General features: G+C 26.0%; 3 protein-coding genes across 3 annotated transcripts, besides 1 other annotated feature; 1 reads left to right on the forward strand and 2 right to left on the reverse strand.

The window, feature by feature from the left end:
• Nucleotides 1-1,153: 1,153 nt before the first annotated feature.
• Nucleotides 1,154-4,545, forward strand: Bma-wdr-23.3 (Uncharacterized protein; the record flags this gene model as incomplete). Its single annotated transcript, XM_043078000.1, has 11 exons — nt 1,154-1,392; nt 1,551-1,648; nt 1,782-1,925; nt 2,032-2,079; nt 2,350-2,437; nt 2,644-2,752; nt 2,925-3,017; nt 3,314-3,475; nt 3,891-3,963; nt 4,178-4,291; nt 4,421-4,545. 11 exons carry the CDS (start codon nt 1,154-1,156, stop codon nt 4,543-4,545), a joined length of 1,293 nt encoding a protein of 430 aa, XP_042933934.1.
• Nucleotides 4,546-7,715: 3,170 nt separating this feature from the next.
• Nucleotides 7,716-11,231, reverse strand: Bma-wdr-23.1 (uncharacterized protein; the record flags this gene model as incomplete). The annotated part of the gene is made up of 12 exons (XM_043078001.1): nt 7,716-7,775; nt 7,908-8,014; nt 8,108-8,221; nt 8,432-8,492; nt 8,683-8,844; nt 9,299-9,391; nt 9,661-9,730; nt 9,903-9,987; nt 10,145-10,291; nt 10,542-10,639; nt 10,858-11,096; nt 11,193-11,231. 12 exons carry the CDS (start codon nt 11,229-11,231, stop codon nt 7,716-7,718), a joined length of 1,275 nt encoding a protein of 424 aa, XP_042933935.1.
• A 1,156-nt stretch (nt 11,232-12,387) lies between these two features.
• Bma-cox-15 (Cytochrome oxidase assembly protein) lies at nt 12,388-15,912 on the reverse strand (the record flags this gene model as incomplete). Its single annotated transcript, XM_043078002.1, has 11 exons — nt 12,388-12,400; nt 12,609-12,722; nt 13,050-13,153; nt 13,437-13,574; nt 13,754-13,908; nt 14,057-14,138; nt 14,658-14,828; nt 14,960-15,152; nt 15,321-15,443; nt 15,559-15,702; nt 15,779-15,912. The coding sequence occupies 11 exons, from the start codon at nt 15,910-15,912 to the stop codon at nt 12,388-12,390; spliced, it is 1,371 nt and encodes a 456-aa protein (XP_042933936.1).
• Nucleotides 15,913-16,522: 610 nt separating this feature from the next.
• Nucleotides 16,523-16,606: a sequence feature (Short protein (BM_BM11280, VIO92926.1) was converted to a misc_feature.).
• Nucleotides 16,607-16,756: the final 150 nt, after the last annotated feature.

A 16,756-nucleotide genomic window follows, 5' to 3' on the forward strand; every position in this document is an offset into this window, starting at 1 on the left:
CATAATTAAGCTTAGAATATATTTTCCTTCTTTCAAACAAAACTAAAGCAATAAACAAATGTTTGATAATATTTTCTTTTTAATTCTTAGCAACTTATCATTGCTGTACATTGATCCTTCCACAAATATTCTTTAGAAACAATCAGATATTTTAGCAAAGAATGTTTTAACTAATTTTTTATCACTGATTAGTTATCAATAAACGAAGCCATTTTTTTTGTTTTTAATTTAAGCAATTTCTAGGTACTACTGAACAGGATAGTTTTTCCGGTACTTTCCAATTTTACAAATAGTACTATTCATAAATGATAAAAAAGTAATCCATCAAAAATATAAGTTTTCACGAAAGCTGAAGAAATTGTTTGATAGAAATCGATTGATCTACTTGAATTACTTTTTAGTAAGATTTTATTCAATTCTTATTCGATAATTAATTGCAATAGATTGTCACCTAATGTCGCTTTGTTCATTCTTGATTCCAACAAAATGTACTAATTTATGATAGTAATTATTAGTAATAAATTTTGTAGAATATTATCTCAGTAATAATAATCAATTAGCCAAAGGGCAAAATTGCCAAAAGAGGGAAGAAAAAAAAAAAAACCTAAAGAATTGGGCAGAAGATAGAAAGATCGACTTATTGAATCCATTCCATTGTTTTCTAAATGATCGAATTTTCATCATTCATTTGATCTGCTCATCTTTTATAGTCACACATATTTGACACAACAATTTTTGCTCTTTTTATCAATTTGAATTTTCTAGACATTGAGAAAGTGTCGTTTTGGTGTAATTTTTCGGTAGCGTTAAGGTAAATTTCGGTATAATTCTTTCGATCATATTATTACTATCGTTAAGGTTATTTTGTTGTGATTCGTTAAAGTTAAGTTAAATAATGAATAATGCTAACAGATTACTAATTCTTAGCTGAACATTGGCTCGATTACAACCAATCGATCTCGAGCAATCAACAATATTGACTAAGCCAAGAAAACAAGTCCAGTAAGAAGAAATAATTAAATGGCAAAGGAATAATGCAAGTGAAACTGAAGTGACTAATTTTTTTTTTTTTTCATTCCATAATATTTCAATTGTATTTCACTCTTTTAGCTTCAAATTTTTTTTAAATCTTTCAAAAATTTGCTTTCAGAAAATGTCAGATTTAAAGCAATGGGCAGCTACTTCATCTGGTGCTTCCTTATCAAAGATATTTATTGGACGAATGATAAAAAGCCGTGAAATAGGTAAACGTGTAAGGTCAATAAGTCATCACGCATCGCTTATGCCAAATACATCCAGTGCTTCGGAAAAGCTGATAAATTTGCATACATCATCTCTTGCAAATAAATCCAATGCTTTCACACCAAGTGAAAAAGCTAATTTTGTCAATAGGTTATTAGTTGCTAATGTAAATTTTAATTTAAGTAAAATTATAAAAAGAAAAAATGTTACTAATAAATACTATGATATATTTATTTATTACTACATTACTAAATAATTTTCAATTGTGAACAATTTTAAAATTTCATTGCTTTCAATTTTAATTTTAGATTTCTTCCTAATAAATGGACAGATGTTGATAAGCTTGATTCGGGATTATTTCGTTGTATACATTTGCCAAATGAAAGATTTGTTACTATAGGTCAAGGTAAAAATTTTATTAAATTTTTACTTTCACAAAGATTAAAAGAAAGTACTCTGAAATTTGAAAATGTTAGTAGTTGAAAATGAAAATTTTACAAATTTTTACCTCAAAAAATTTTATCAACAAATTGTTTCAGATAAAAGTTTACGCTTTTATATTCGTCAACCACCACGTTATCAATTCATTGATCAAATTGGTATCCCAAATAATGGATTTATTACTGATTTTGCTCGTAGCACAAAAGGTGATCAATTGGCATATACAACTTCTAATGCATATGGTATCATTTTTATTATCATTATTATCATCATCATTATCATTATTCATAATGTTTATTCTTTCTGATAAGTTTATCATTAATTTTAATTCAACATTTAATAATTTAGCTCGTAGTTCAAGAAGTGGTCTATTTGGTCATACATCTGATACAAGTGGTAATATCTTTTCTTAATGTTGCTTATTTCAATTTGATAATGATAATATTACATTTATCAATTTTATGATTGATTAAATTCATTTTATCAGTTTATCATTGCTTCTCGTGTGAACAGATAACAATGGAATACGATTTGGTTAATTTAAATTGTAATATATGTGAATAAAAAGAAAAAGATAATTTCTTAATTTTTTTTTTTAAATTTAAACTTTTCTTGAAAATTAAATTTAATTTAAGCAAAAATATTTGATAGATTTATCTGTTGTAGCTTATCATTGTTCTATTGATCAAATTAATGATGGATTATTGCAATGGAATAGATTTCAGCCAAACCAAGAAAGAATACCTAGAAGACGGTTAGCTAGCTATGCTTCATGTTTTTTTTTTTTTTTTTTTTTTTGTTTTTGATAAACAACATTTAACTGATTTTGAAAATTTTGAAAAAAAAAATGATAGAATTTTTTTTATTCTTAGCAAAAAATTCAAATTTTGTGATTTTAATTCATTTAATTTATTTCTAATTGTTAAAAATTTTAAATGTTAAAAATTTTTAAATTTTTAGAGATGCATTTTTTTCCATTTGCTATACAATGGATGATCAAAATCTAGTAATTGGAAGAGCAGGTGGTCGTATAAGTATTGTGGGTGTAGATGAACATACTCATTACTCAGTATATTTCATTCATTTTATTTTAATTTTCTCATCATTCATTCATTCATTAGCAGCATTGTATGATATTTGATATTTAATTTTAGCATTTATAATTTTTGAATTGAAAAAAATAAATAAATAAATAAAAATAATCCCAATGAAATTAGTAATAATTAACTTTATGATTTCAGTTTGATGGTCATGAAAATGATGTTAAAGCAATTCATTGCTCTAAAGCTAATCCAAATCTTTTTTATAGCGGTTGCAGTGATGGTTTTTGTAAGGTAAATTAGTTTTTATCTTTATTAAGTAATTAGTTAAAATTTCTTCTTACAGCATAAAATTTATCAAATAATCATTACTACATAAGCGATAATTTATAATGAAACTATTTGTTTATTTATGTTTTTTAAATGTTTGTTTATGTTTTTTTTTTTTTTTTTTTCTAAACATGTTGTTTATTAAAAGTAAACAAAAACTTATTTACGTGAATATATTATTTTATTATTTACTGATAGTTTTTAAAATGGAATTATAATAGTTAATAGTTATTAATTATTAAATATAATATTACATTTAGATGTGGGATTGTCGTACGCCAAATAAATCTATTCCACTTGCAAGTTCTTTTACAAATGATTATGCAATTACACATATTGATTGTGACACTTTTGATAGATACGTTGTGATAACTTCTGGTGGCGTAAAATTTGATATTTTGGATGTAAGACAATTTTCTGAGGTATCATTTAAATGATATCATTTGTGTTAAAGCATTGAAATATTAATTTTCAAATAAAAGGTAACGATAGCATTTTGGCATAAGATTAATGCTTCGATGTGTTTTAGGACGAGAAAAAACATCAAGTTGAAATATTTTAAAATAATTATAAATTTATAAAATTCATTTGTTTAGCAAAATTTATTATTATTATTATTATTATTAAATGAAAATTAAAATTTATTAAATGATTTTGCTAATTTATAGTGAATATCTTTTATAACAATATGTTATTTATTTATTTATTAAATTTTTATTTATTAAATTATTAAAATAAAAAAATTTAGCAAATTAGATTATGAATATTTTTTGATAAGGTTCTTTACATCTTTCCTAAATGCATTTCATATATTTTATTAAGTAATTTTATTTCTAGGTTATTTCATTTGACATAAAACAAAAGCACCAAGAATCAAATTTATGGGGTGATATTCCAACTTTTTATAAAGGTTATCATTTATTCATATGCAAATTTATTTTACGCCAATAAAAATAATTTTAATTTCAATAAAGAAATTTCAATATTCTCATTCAATTTATTTTTATTTCTTTATATATTTTTAACTTTTTTTTAAAAAAATTTTTTGTATATATTCTTAAAGTTTTTTTTTTTTTTTTCTATTAAATTAATAAAATATGCTTAAATAAATATTGTACTATTAGCAATGACAATTAAAAAACAAAATCTATCGGCAATATTCTGGCGAGTTAAATTTTCACCAAGACGAACTGGACATCGCTTTATTTATTGTGGTAGCAATATTGGAACTATTAGTAGTATGTTTCAAATGTACTTCATTATGTTTATTTATTTGAAAAAACAAAAAAACAAACAAACAAAAACAAAAACAAAATTTACAAATACTAAAAATAAATATAATATTTATTAAGACTGTGATTTTATAGTTTTTGATATTGTAACGGGTGAAATGGTTAAAGAATTCACTAGGGATGAATGTGAAGTGTACGACTGCAGTTGGCATCCAAATGATAATGAAATCGTCAGTGTGTCGGTAAGATCAGTTAGTTGAGTAAAATTAATAATAGTAACTGATAACAAATAACTGATAATAATAATGATAATGATAATAATAATAATAATAATAATGATACAAGAATGAGAATAAGGAAGATAATCAGTACTTGTTAATAAATTATCAAATTATTTTTACAAATAACGAATTGCTGTTATTGATAATAGAAACTGGAATAATATTTTATTTTTAAATATGCGACAGTATTTTTACAATTTTAACTTATTGTTAAATAAATTAATAAGAAATTTTCTTTTTTTTTTTTCATTTTCATTTGTTAATGCTAAAACTAAATTTGGTTAATTTCAAAGTAAGAGTTTAAAATTTGAAAATTGAATTTGGATAACTTTTGGCGAGTTTATTCATTTCATTAAACTGTATGTAAAATGAAAAATTTACCTACTTCAAATATGATTAATATATGTTAATGTACAAATGGTTGAATAAATTGAAAATATAATAAAACAATAAAATAAAATAATTCCAATAACATTATGCAATTGCATATATTCAGCAGAAATTGTTTAAGATATATTTGATAAATAAATAATTCCGAATATTTAATTTATTTAAAAAAAATTAATAAATTATTTTCATTTTTACATTTTCTTCTCATTCCACTCATTTTGTGCAATTTGTTCATTCAAAAAGTAAAAATTAATCGAAAAAATTTTGCAAACTAAACAAAATTTCTTTTTAACAAGTCAGCTGACAATTTCAGTATTATTATTTTAACAAGTCAGCTGACAATTTCAGTATTATTATTTTCATCTATTGATAATTAAAATTCATTTTGAATTATTTATTTTATCAGTAGTTTTTCTTTTTTTTTTCATCAATAGTTATAATTTTTGATTGATTATTTTTATAATAATGTTCTTTTCAATTGAAACAAATTTAATTATTAAATGATTAGTTTATTAATAATAATTTCATATTTTTATTTAGCGAAATGCTATGGGAGTATTATGGTATGATGCTAGCTAAAATATGGATGGTTATCATATTATGCTTATAGTTTATTCAATTTCAATTTTTTTTTTCTCTCCAATACCGCATACTTTGAATTTATTTGAATTAAATCAAAATACTTTTTAACTATTGATCTTTGCTCATTGATCTTTGCTTATTGATCTTTGCTCTTTTTGTTTGTGACATCGTATCGCTCCTTTTATTGTCCTTTTATTGATAAATATCACAAATTTGTTATGTATATTTGTGAGTTAATATGCTATCAAAAAAAGTTTCGAAATTATTTTACAAAAAAAAAAAAATCGAAAAATATTTGATTCACTTTTTTTTCTCTTTCAATTGAAATTAACAAATTTTCATATCATTTACTTTTTATTTTTATACAATTACACAATTTATTACATCTTCAAGCTGAATGTTAAAATTCGGTTTCAAATTTTTAGCTGAAATAAATTTCAAATTTGAAATTATTCTGAAATGTGAAATTTATTAGCTAAAAAAATTTGTTTAGTCAATGTTTTATTTTCATAAATGGGATAATTGTTTAATGTCTTATTGATTGCTAATTGCTGAATTTGATATTTTATTTCACTGTTATTTGTGAATTTGAATTTTCATTTGAAATTCACAAATTACTCTTAAATTATTGAGTTTTTCTCAATTTCAAAAACACTAAAATAAATTTGCTCAATTTATTATTTGTTTTTCCTTTTTATATTGTTTTACACATTTGTTTTTTTTTTTTTCTTCTTCTCCTGAGCTATTTTAAGTATATTATCATTTATTGATATGATTGTTGTTGAAATTTTTTGCCAAATTGAAAATATTTTTGCATGAAATTCCCTCCCACTAATGTTGTATTTTAATTTATTCGATATATCAATTAATTCAACAATTTGAATAGATCAATGGATGATATTTTTAGCAAAAAAAAAAAAAAAAAAAAAAAGATATTGTTGCCAATTTGATAGAAATGTTAGTTTCATATTTTCATCATTTTTCTGATTTTTGATTTACAATCAATAAAATTGCATCATACGTTTTAATTTTTATCATTTTAAATCATTTCTGAGAAAGAAATACATTTTGATAATCAAAAGGAATGCATTTTGCTAATAGCCATCTTTAAGCATTTTTAAATGTAACTAAAACTAATGCCATTAGTTTCTTTCGTCATTGAACAACAATTGATAAAATGATTGATGACTAATGTTAAAGCCTAAAGGACTATCTTTTGCAACAGTTTCTCTCTCTCCCTCCCTCTCTCTCTCTCTCAGAAATTGATCTTCGAAGAGAAATGAAAAAATTCATATAAAGTATGAGTTATCATTTTAATTGTACTTTCATTCTTATCACATTTTCAAATTTAAATTGTTTGTGAAATTTGTAATTGAATTGCTGAAATAAAACATCTCAAATGATATCTTTTGATAATATCAACAATTTAATGTATTTGTTAATGATAGTTTACAATTTTTTTTTATTGATTCTATAATACAATGAAGTCAAGAATCAGGAAACTGATAAAAACATGAAAATTTGAAATGAAAAAAAAAAGTCAATATTCATATAAAATCGTATAATATAGCAAAATAATTACTATCAAATCAATTCTAATTTCATATCTCTATTTACACCTACATATAATAATTGTATTAGCATTATTCTTCAATAAACAATAAACATTAAAACGTATCAGAAAAATTCAGTGAAGTATAGAAATTGAGAGAAAAAAAAATAAGCATAATCGAGTGGATTTAGAAAATATTTTATCAATTTACATACTAAAAGCTAGTTTGCTCTAGAAATTTATGAAAAAAAGAAATAAATAAATAAAATAAAGTTGCAATAGAAACTGAAATAAAGGCATAAAGTATATTATTCAAAGATATGTCACATACATGTTACAATACTGAACACAATTCATCATACATTTGAAATATGTATAAAATATAAGAAATTTGAAAAATAGCAATAAATAATATCTTTATGAAATTATTAGCATATACATGGAATGGAATATAAAGACTATGAGCTATTTGTCAATGAAAGAATCGATGATATTACCTGAGAAAATGAAAGAATCGATGATATTACCTGAGAAAATAAAGGAATCAGCAATATTACCTGAGAAAATAAATAAAAATAACATTCAAAAGTAATCTGATAAATTTCAAAATTTGCATAAAAACAATTCATCTATTAATAGATGTGCCTTTTTCTTTATAATACCATCTGGCCGTTGCACCACGTAGCTAAATAAATAAATAAATATTTATTTACTTATTTTTTTTCTTTCTTTAGAACTTAATTAACTTTTTCGCATTTATTAAGAATTTCTGCTTATTTATAAATATGAAAATCATATTAGCAATGTTGTATCTTACCGATACACTAATAATTTCGTTATCAGTTGGATGCCAACTACAATCATGTATTCCAATGTAGCATTTTCGAAATGAATATGTGCTTTGACCCGATACAATATCAAAAACTAAAAAAAAAAAAACAATATTAGAACAGATGATTAAGAGAAAAAAATTTCATTAAATAAATTAAATAGCTGAAAATATCGTTGCAAACTTACCATATACACATCCGCTATCGCTACCACAATAAATATACCGATGACCAGTTCTTTCTGGTGAAATTTTGGCTTGCCAAAAAATTTCCAACGTATTTCCTCCTTTTATTTTTAGTGCTAATGAAATTTAATTAAACAATAGCATTCATATTAATATGATATATCTTATGATATAAGAAATTTATTATAGGCATAATGAATGTCAATATTGTGTTACTTCCTCTAATTAGCTATTAAATTGTTTCATTTTATCCAATCTCTAATTTAACTTTAGGACTAGTTATGATAAATTTTTTGTATAAATAAAATAAATTTACACTTAATAACCTGTATTAAAACGAGGTATTTCTTCATGACTTTCTTTTTGATGTACATTGAGTGGGAGATTCTGGAAATGAATTATTCTGCAGGAAATGAAAATGAACCAAAAGAGAAAACGTAAGCAAATCTTCCAATCATAAACTATATGTAAGTTAGTATTAATTACATAACTTATTACCAGATGCAGTAAATTTATTTGGTTTCCAATTTAAAATATCTTTTGCGTCTGTAATTATATATAATATTATTTCTTAAACCTCGGAAAATCGGCGTAAATCCCAAACAGCAATTGTTCCTCCGATGGAAGTTGTTACGATATACTTATTATAACTGTCACCATCGATGTGACTTATACTATATCCATTTCCAGCGGATATAGCAAGCGGAGTATTATTATTAAGCGCACGATCATCCCATAGCTAAACCTAACAATTTAGGATCTATAAATAATTACATCTAATTTAATCAGTGACTATCAAAATAATTCGATATGCAATAGAATTCTACCTTTAAGCTTTAATTTGAACGTTTTAATGAAATTTTTGCGTTATACTTATGTATAAATTACTAAGCTATCATTTTTACGGCTTCATTTGTTATCAAAAATTTCCTATTTATTAATATATTTATTAATATAATAAAGTATAATTTATTACACAAAAGATTTCTAATTTTGATGTTGAACAATTTAATACGAATGTTATAAAAATTATATTTCACTATTAAACTTTTTATAATGATGCATATTCATTCATCTTTTAATCCTACTATGTATTGTGAATTATCTTAAGTACGCTAACAGATTGCTATAATTTTAGCAAGATATATGAATAACTCATTAAATATTTTTTGAATACAAAAGAATTCACTTACTTTACAACATCCATCACTACTTCCACTACAAAAAAGATGTGGATCAGCTTTGGAGCAGTGAATTGCTTTAACGTCATTTTGATGAGCACAGAACTAAAAAAGTATTCCATTTTTTAAGTTTTAATACATATACTTTTTATTCGTAAATTTTATTGTAACCAAAAGCACAGTATCACATCAAATTTAGCCAACCCGTTTATGACTTCTTGAAATTTTCGAATACTTATATAATATTTGTTTGTTTTGTTTGCAATTGTCTCTAATATCACATCACATTGAAATATAACTTCTGAGGAAAATTCAACAAAACAAAAAAACTTCACTGAATAATGAGAAGGTCGATCGATACCGATGATGCTTACATAACCACCTGCTCCGCCAACTATCAGATATTTATCATCTAATGTATATCGTACGCTAAAGTATGCTTCCCTGAAATTTTTTTTTTTCCTCTACAATTACAAATTCAAAATTTGAAAAACAATATCTTATTAATAGAAATTGCATGTATAAAAAAAGATTTACATAAATTAATTTAAAATTAAAAAAAAAAAAAATAGATCCTTTAGCAAGAAATATAGTAATAGAAGTAAGAACAACTTACCATCCTCTAACTGGCGGTAATGGTGGTGTGTGAAATACATTCCAATTCGAGTCATGATCAATTTGATTTATGTAAGAGTGGTAAACTATAATACTGAACTTTTCATATTTTTCATGAAATCAATTAAGTAATATAATAAAATATTATATATTCAACATAAATGAATCAAATAAAATGTTGAATTAAAAAAATTTAATCTAACTAAATAATAATGAAAAATAATAGTAAGGAAGAAAATGTACGATATGCATTAGAAGCTGTATACGCTAGCTGATCACCCCTCGTACTTCGAGTTAAATCTGTCACAAGTCCTTCTTTATCAGGTAAACGAATGGTATTCTTTAATTCATATTCTGATTGTTTTCTGACATAAAAACGTAACCATTTATCTGGAAAATTACGAAAATTCATTTAGAATTAAATATTAACGAGAAAATTTTTCGAGAAAAAAAAAAAAGAAAAAAAATTTAATAAAATGAGTTTTTGAACGAAATCATTTGGAATACATTAATATTATATTTGACATAAGAAAAAATGTTAGAGACAAACTTATTCATTCAACGATTTATTATTTACGTATTTTGTAAAAATTCTACTAGGATTAAAATGAATTTAGTTTAATGACTGATACAGTATTACCTTTAGCTAAAGTGACGAACGTCTCGTTTGGTAAATGTAAACAGCGAAATAATTCAGAATCCATCGTTGTGATCAATGTCCATTGATTGGGTAAAAACCTAAAGGTACATTTCTAGAGTGAATGTGAACACTATATAAGCAAATGTATAAAAGAATTTACGTAGAAATGACGTACGTAAAAAATAACTTGCTATGCTCTATTCGAATTTAAAGAGATAACGCAACAAATGATCCATTAGATTACGTCATCTTGAATGGTTTTTTTTTTTTTTTTTTCATACGATTACTTTAATTAAAATTTAAATTAGCTACTAACCTATTGACGAGATTAGCTTTCTCATTTTGTGTAAAAGCATTGGATGTATTTGACGGAGATGCCTGATAACTTGTTGGCTTTTCCGAAGCACTGGATGTATTTGGCATAAGCGATGCGTGATGACTTATTGACCTTACACGTTTACCTATTTCACGGCTTTTTATCATTCGTCCAATAAATATCTTTGATAAGGAAGCACCAGATGAAATAGTTGTCCATTGCTTTAAATCTGACATTTGCTGAAAGAAAATTTTTGAAAGATTTGAAAAAAATTTGAAGCTAAAAGAGTGAAATACAATTGAAATATTATGGAATGAAAAAAAAAAATTAGTCACTTCAGTTTCACTTGCATTATTCATTTGCCATTTAATCATTTCTTTCTACTGGACTTGTTTTCTTGGCTTAGCCAATACTGTTGACTGTTCAAGATCGAATGACTATAATCGAGCCAATGTACAGCTAAGAATTAGCAATTTATGGGTACTGTTTATTATTTAACTTAATAAATTACAATAACATAACTTTAATAATGTGAATGAAAGTTTATACCAAAATAATATTTTAATAAAGTGAAAAAAAAAAATTCAATTTGATAAAAAGAGGAAAATTTGTATCAGAAATGTGTGATCATAAAATGGATATATTGAATGAATGACGAGAATTCGATTATTTGGAATAATGGAGTGAAACAGATTTGATCTCTTTCTCCCTATCTCCTATCATTATTTGAGTTTTTTTTCCCTCCTCTGATAGCTTTATCTTTTAGCTAATAGATTAATACTATTTAGATAATCTTTATTCTAATAGACTATCAAAACGTAGATAATTTATATCAATCACTGTCGATTATCTACAAAATTTATCATTAATAAGTACTTCTATAAATTAGTATGTTTTGTTGAAATCAAGAATGAACGAAGTATTAAGTGATAATCTATTGCAATTAATTATCGAATAAGAATTGAATAAAATCTTATTAAAAAGTAATTCAAGTAGATCAATCGATTTCTATCAAACAATTTCTCCAGCTTTCGTGAAAACTTATGTTTTTGATGGATCATTCACAGAAATTTGTCTAGATTATTTAAATAACTAAACAACAACAAAGAATTGGAACGATTCTTTGCTGCTGATTGTTTTCTGAAGAACAATTTGTGGAAGGATTAATTTACGGAAATGATAACTTGATGAAAATAAAAAATATTCGAAATATTATATTCTCAGCAACTGAGGTGAAAAAAAATTACTCATAAGAAAAAAAAAAGCGCTCTGAGATTATAACAGAAGTAGGCAAAGGATATTTTTATAATTTCTCTTAGCTATTCGAATTTATTAAAATATTCTTGCTAGTGTCATATTAGATATGGTCCAAATATGCCAAATATGACACATAATAATACAAATAATTAAAAAAGCACCACTAATTACTTTAGCTCAATTTATAAAGCGAGAAAGAAGTCCATTGGTCATCCATGTTCTAACGGAAGGACAAATAAATAAAAAGTTAATATTGTGTGCATTATGTTGTAATTAACGACTGGGACTAGAAAAAGGGGACTTGGTTTTTTTCTAATCTTTAGTGATATGAAGAATTTCATTTATTTCAACCTCATCAAGTACCACAAGAGGGTTTTCAACTAATAAATGGATTCATAATTGAAAAATTACCTAGCAGGACAGTACGGTACATCCTAATAATGTAGGGAAAATTGTTCCAAGAGACATTGCTAAAGACCAAAAAAATTAAATACCAATGCCCATCTTTTGTTTTCGGGAAGAATTGACAATTTGAATCCCTTTCCAAGAGAAGACATTTGAGCGATTCAGATAATCCCTTCATTTTATTTAGACGCATAAGTAGAAAGCTAGAAAAAGTTTATTATAAAACAAATTTTATTGATAAAACAACTAGGAATGACGTCAGATATGAAAGCAAAAATATTTTGTAGCTATAACAAATAATATCAGTATAACAACATAAAATATACAATTATGAACAAATAACTTCAGAAGGAAAAGTTGCATACGGTTGAAGAACCGTGAAAACTTGATTCATTTGTTATTAATAAAAACAGCTAACAATTCCAGTCTATTCGACCATTTTTGAAGATCTATTTTTACATCTGCAAGTGTTCCTTCACTTTTGAGTGGAAGATATTTACCACCGTAACAATCATACAGTAACTATTTACTTTGGAACACGACGGATTTCATTTGAAAGCCAAAAAGCAGATGTTATCACAGCCATTGATAAGTTCTGATGCATGACACCCAAATAAACCGGTACATAGTGTACCTGGAATTTGGAATTCCGTTATAGTATTACACACTAATATAAAATTGGAATAACAATAAGTACTATTTCCATAGCTGGTCATATTTTCAGAAACCATCCAGCGAATCATAAAAACTGATACACGTTTTAAAACAACGTGAAACTTTTTTCAGATTTTTTGGAGAGTAAAATATACTTAACATCTGTACTATTTGCATCAAAATATTTAAAAATGTAAAAGAGGGAATTTTTCGGAAAGCAAATAAGACCAAATAAAAAATTTGAATAATTTAATGTATTATACCAAAGTAGCTATTCCTAGAAGAGCCTGCAAGTATACCGCACCCATCAATGAATGCAATGCAATTTTGGCACGTCGACCAAGAAGCATACGACGTCCAAAAATCCATGTGAGTGATACCGAAAGTAGTGTCAAGTAAGCCTGTAAATAAAAAGCTACTACCAAAAAGCGATTTCCAGTAAATAATAAAATAACAAATTCGTTTTAAAAGTATAAAAAGTTTGCTCCCATAAAAAACGTATTAAATCTTCTTAATGAATATTTTTTGAGAATAGGAAAAACACCTCGAATTGAAATCACAAGAAATGTAAAAAATTAACCATATTTCGATGCATGAACTGGGCAGTTGCCGGATTTTCAAAAATGTTAGACCATTTTGGATTTTTAAGCCATAAATCTTCTGGAAGCCAACGTCCGGCATATTTCGGCCATGAATTGTAAACTAATCCAGCATCCAAGCCAGCAACAAAAGCGCCTATAATTAAGATGTAATATAAAAATAAGTAATTCAGCGAATTCGAAACAGTGGGTACTAAATGTAATGAAACAGTATAATGGTGAACAGTATAACAAAAAACTCTCATAATATTTTTCTTGCATGTTTAAGAATAAACAAAATTAACCCATCACTGCAGTCAAAACTATCATCGTTTTCGAAAGATGTGTCATACCACGTAATCGTCCAATTTTGTTAACATTTGTGTGCTGAAAAGTCTTCATTAATTATATATGCCACAAAATTTACTTACAAAATTCATCAAGAAAGAAGGCGTCGGCTTTCCATCAATAAAGCTTAAGATTCGTCCCTCAAAAAATATTTCAATTTTAGGCAGGTGTCTTAGTCAGTTAATTTTTTAAAAAAAATAAGCTCCCTGAGATATTTGGTACTAAGGATGTAGTAGTAGATTAGGTTAACTTACCTCTTAGCTCACGTTAATAGACTTTAAAAAATTTCACAACTTTTTTTTTGGAAAAGAGAGATAGGGCAAAATTAAACAATTAGTCACAAAGTCTTTTCCCTAACTTTCCTTTTAACAAAGCATTCAAAAAATTTTCGCCATACATAAGACTGAATAGCCAAAAAAAGAAAAAAAGCTATCTGCCTGCTTAAATCATACATGTCGTGAGGTAACTCATAAAATCAAATCCAAATCAACCAAAAGCTTTAATCGCATAAACATTTGAAATAAATTTCAGAAAAAGAGAAGAAAAAAAAAAACGTACGTCATGAGCTGTAAAAATATGTGAAAGACCGGTCCACAAAAACACAGTGTATAAAACAAAAGCCATTGTCAGATGAGTGGCTAAACGATATTCCGAAACACGAGGTATTTCTTTGTTAGAATTGTTCTTCGGATCCAATCCTGACTTCACCATCCACCAACCAATAAGTCCCTGAAAAAAGCACAGACAATGAGACGGTGTAAAATTAATTTTAGTTGAAGGCACTATCATAAGTTTTCTAAAGGAGAAATTCCAATTGCTAAGACTAAATAAATTATCTCAGTATGAATAAAATAACTTGCCTGCATGCAAATCAGAGTACCAGCAATGAACATTCTTTTTTTCATTGCAGAAGAGAAATGACCTTTTGCCCAGAAAAATGCACAAGGAACTAGAAAAAAGATACCCAATGTCCGTCCCCACATTCGATGAATGTATTCCATCATCCAAATAAATTTGAATTCTGCCAATGTCATCTCTTCATTACCACTTTTGCTACAGAAATTGTACAGTCATTAATTTTTCTATGAACAAACTACTATCCATCAAAAAAGGATTGCAGAAATTTCATTTTACAAAAAATTACTGAAAAATTCATCATGAAAACCAATCACTTCTTATTAAAATGTAATAGACGTTGCTTATGAATAATATGGAACATACAATTTATATTCTGGAAATTGCTTGTAACGTTCAAATTCGGTTTCCCATTCATCCTTACTCCATGGTGGCTTCATCGTACGAAACAAATCCCAATTGACCATACTTAAACCCGATTCTGTCAATCTAAAAACAGAAATTTGATCATTTAGGAAGAAAATTATTAAATGATCTACCAGCTAACTAAAATTTTGCATTAATCAAATAGATAAAGAGACTGGATTAAAAATTTAAATCATGCCTTGTGACACCTCCCAAAGCAACTGCCCCGTAAACCATTCCGGCACATCCTAATAACCACACTCCGATTGTTCGGCGCTGTGCTGGTGCTAATTGATGTGATAGCGATACTCCAAGTACCATACGCCTTTTTATAGCATTCGTTCTGAAACAACACAATAAAGCATAATCTCGAAATATCATCTGATTATCGCAAAGTAAGTTAATCAAAAATAACTAACATCCGTGGAATTTTGAAGAAGGCAAATGATTCCTTTATATTATTATTGAATGCCGAACCAGTAAAAAATGATGACTTCTTTGTAATGTTGCCGCATGCTCGACGACTTGCCAAAAGGTGAGTCAATAGCGACATTGCTGAAATATATACGTTTTAATAATGCAACAAAATTGTTGTATTTACTAGTAGTAATAAATCATTCTTACCTCATATGAAATAAAATTTTAATTTGATAAAATGCACAAAGAAAATATATTTCTTACGTATGCAAAATAGCAGAGAACCGTATACACGGTTATTTTAACTGCTCAATATTTGCCAAAAAAGAACTGATTCATGAACAAAATCTATTTCATGAACTTGAGAGAGATAACGCACGATAATACCAAAATTCACTGCAATGAAAACATCGTATTATTTTGTTATGTCATAACGACACAGTTGACATATATAATAAGCTATATATTCCAAATATTAATTATGGTATAATTTATTTCTTCTGAGCTACCTAAAGAACTATCAAGACAACAATAACTGTTAAAGCTTTTGTCTAATCTGTCGGTGACTATAAATTAATGATTAACACCATTAATAACACAACAGGTTGTTAAGCAATAAGTTTTGAAAAATTGTTCCATTTGGTAAAACCATAATAAACGAAAGAAGGTATTAAAATGAAAGATTGAATATTATGAACCAATTCCATTTAAGCAACTAATTTAAATATGCAACAATGCGAAGCAACATGATTGGACTAGGACGGCTACATTCACATCAAATCAAGTTTAAAGAAGAAGCACATTTGAAATATTCCAAATCAACAACGAGGTATGTTAATATTAAATATTGCGCCTGAAAAATAGTAAGCGTGGAAAATAAATTGGGATACAGAGAAAAGACTAAAATAAAATTAACACATAGTCAACTAACCTATAACAGCACATCAAATAATCAAAAAATGCTTTCATTAAATAAGATG

This window comes from Brugia malayi (genome assembly GCF_000002995.4).
Source record: "Brugia malayi strain FR3 genome assembly, contig: Bm_v4_Chr2_contig_001, whole genome shotgun sequence".
Lineage (NCBI taxonomy): Eukaryota > Metazoa > Nematoda > Chromadorea > Rhabditida > Onchocercidae > Brugia > Brugia malayi.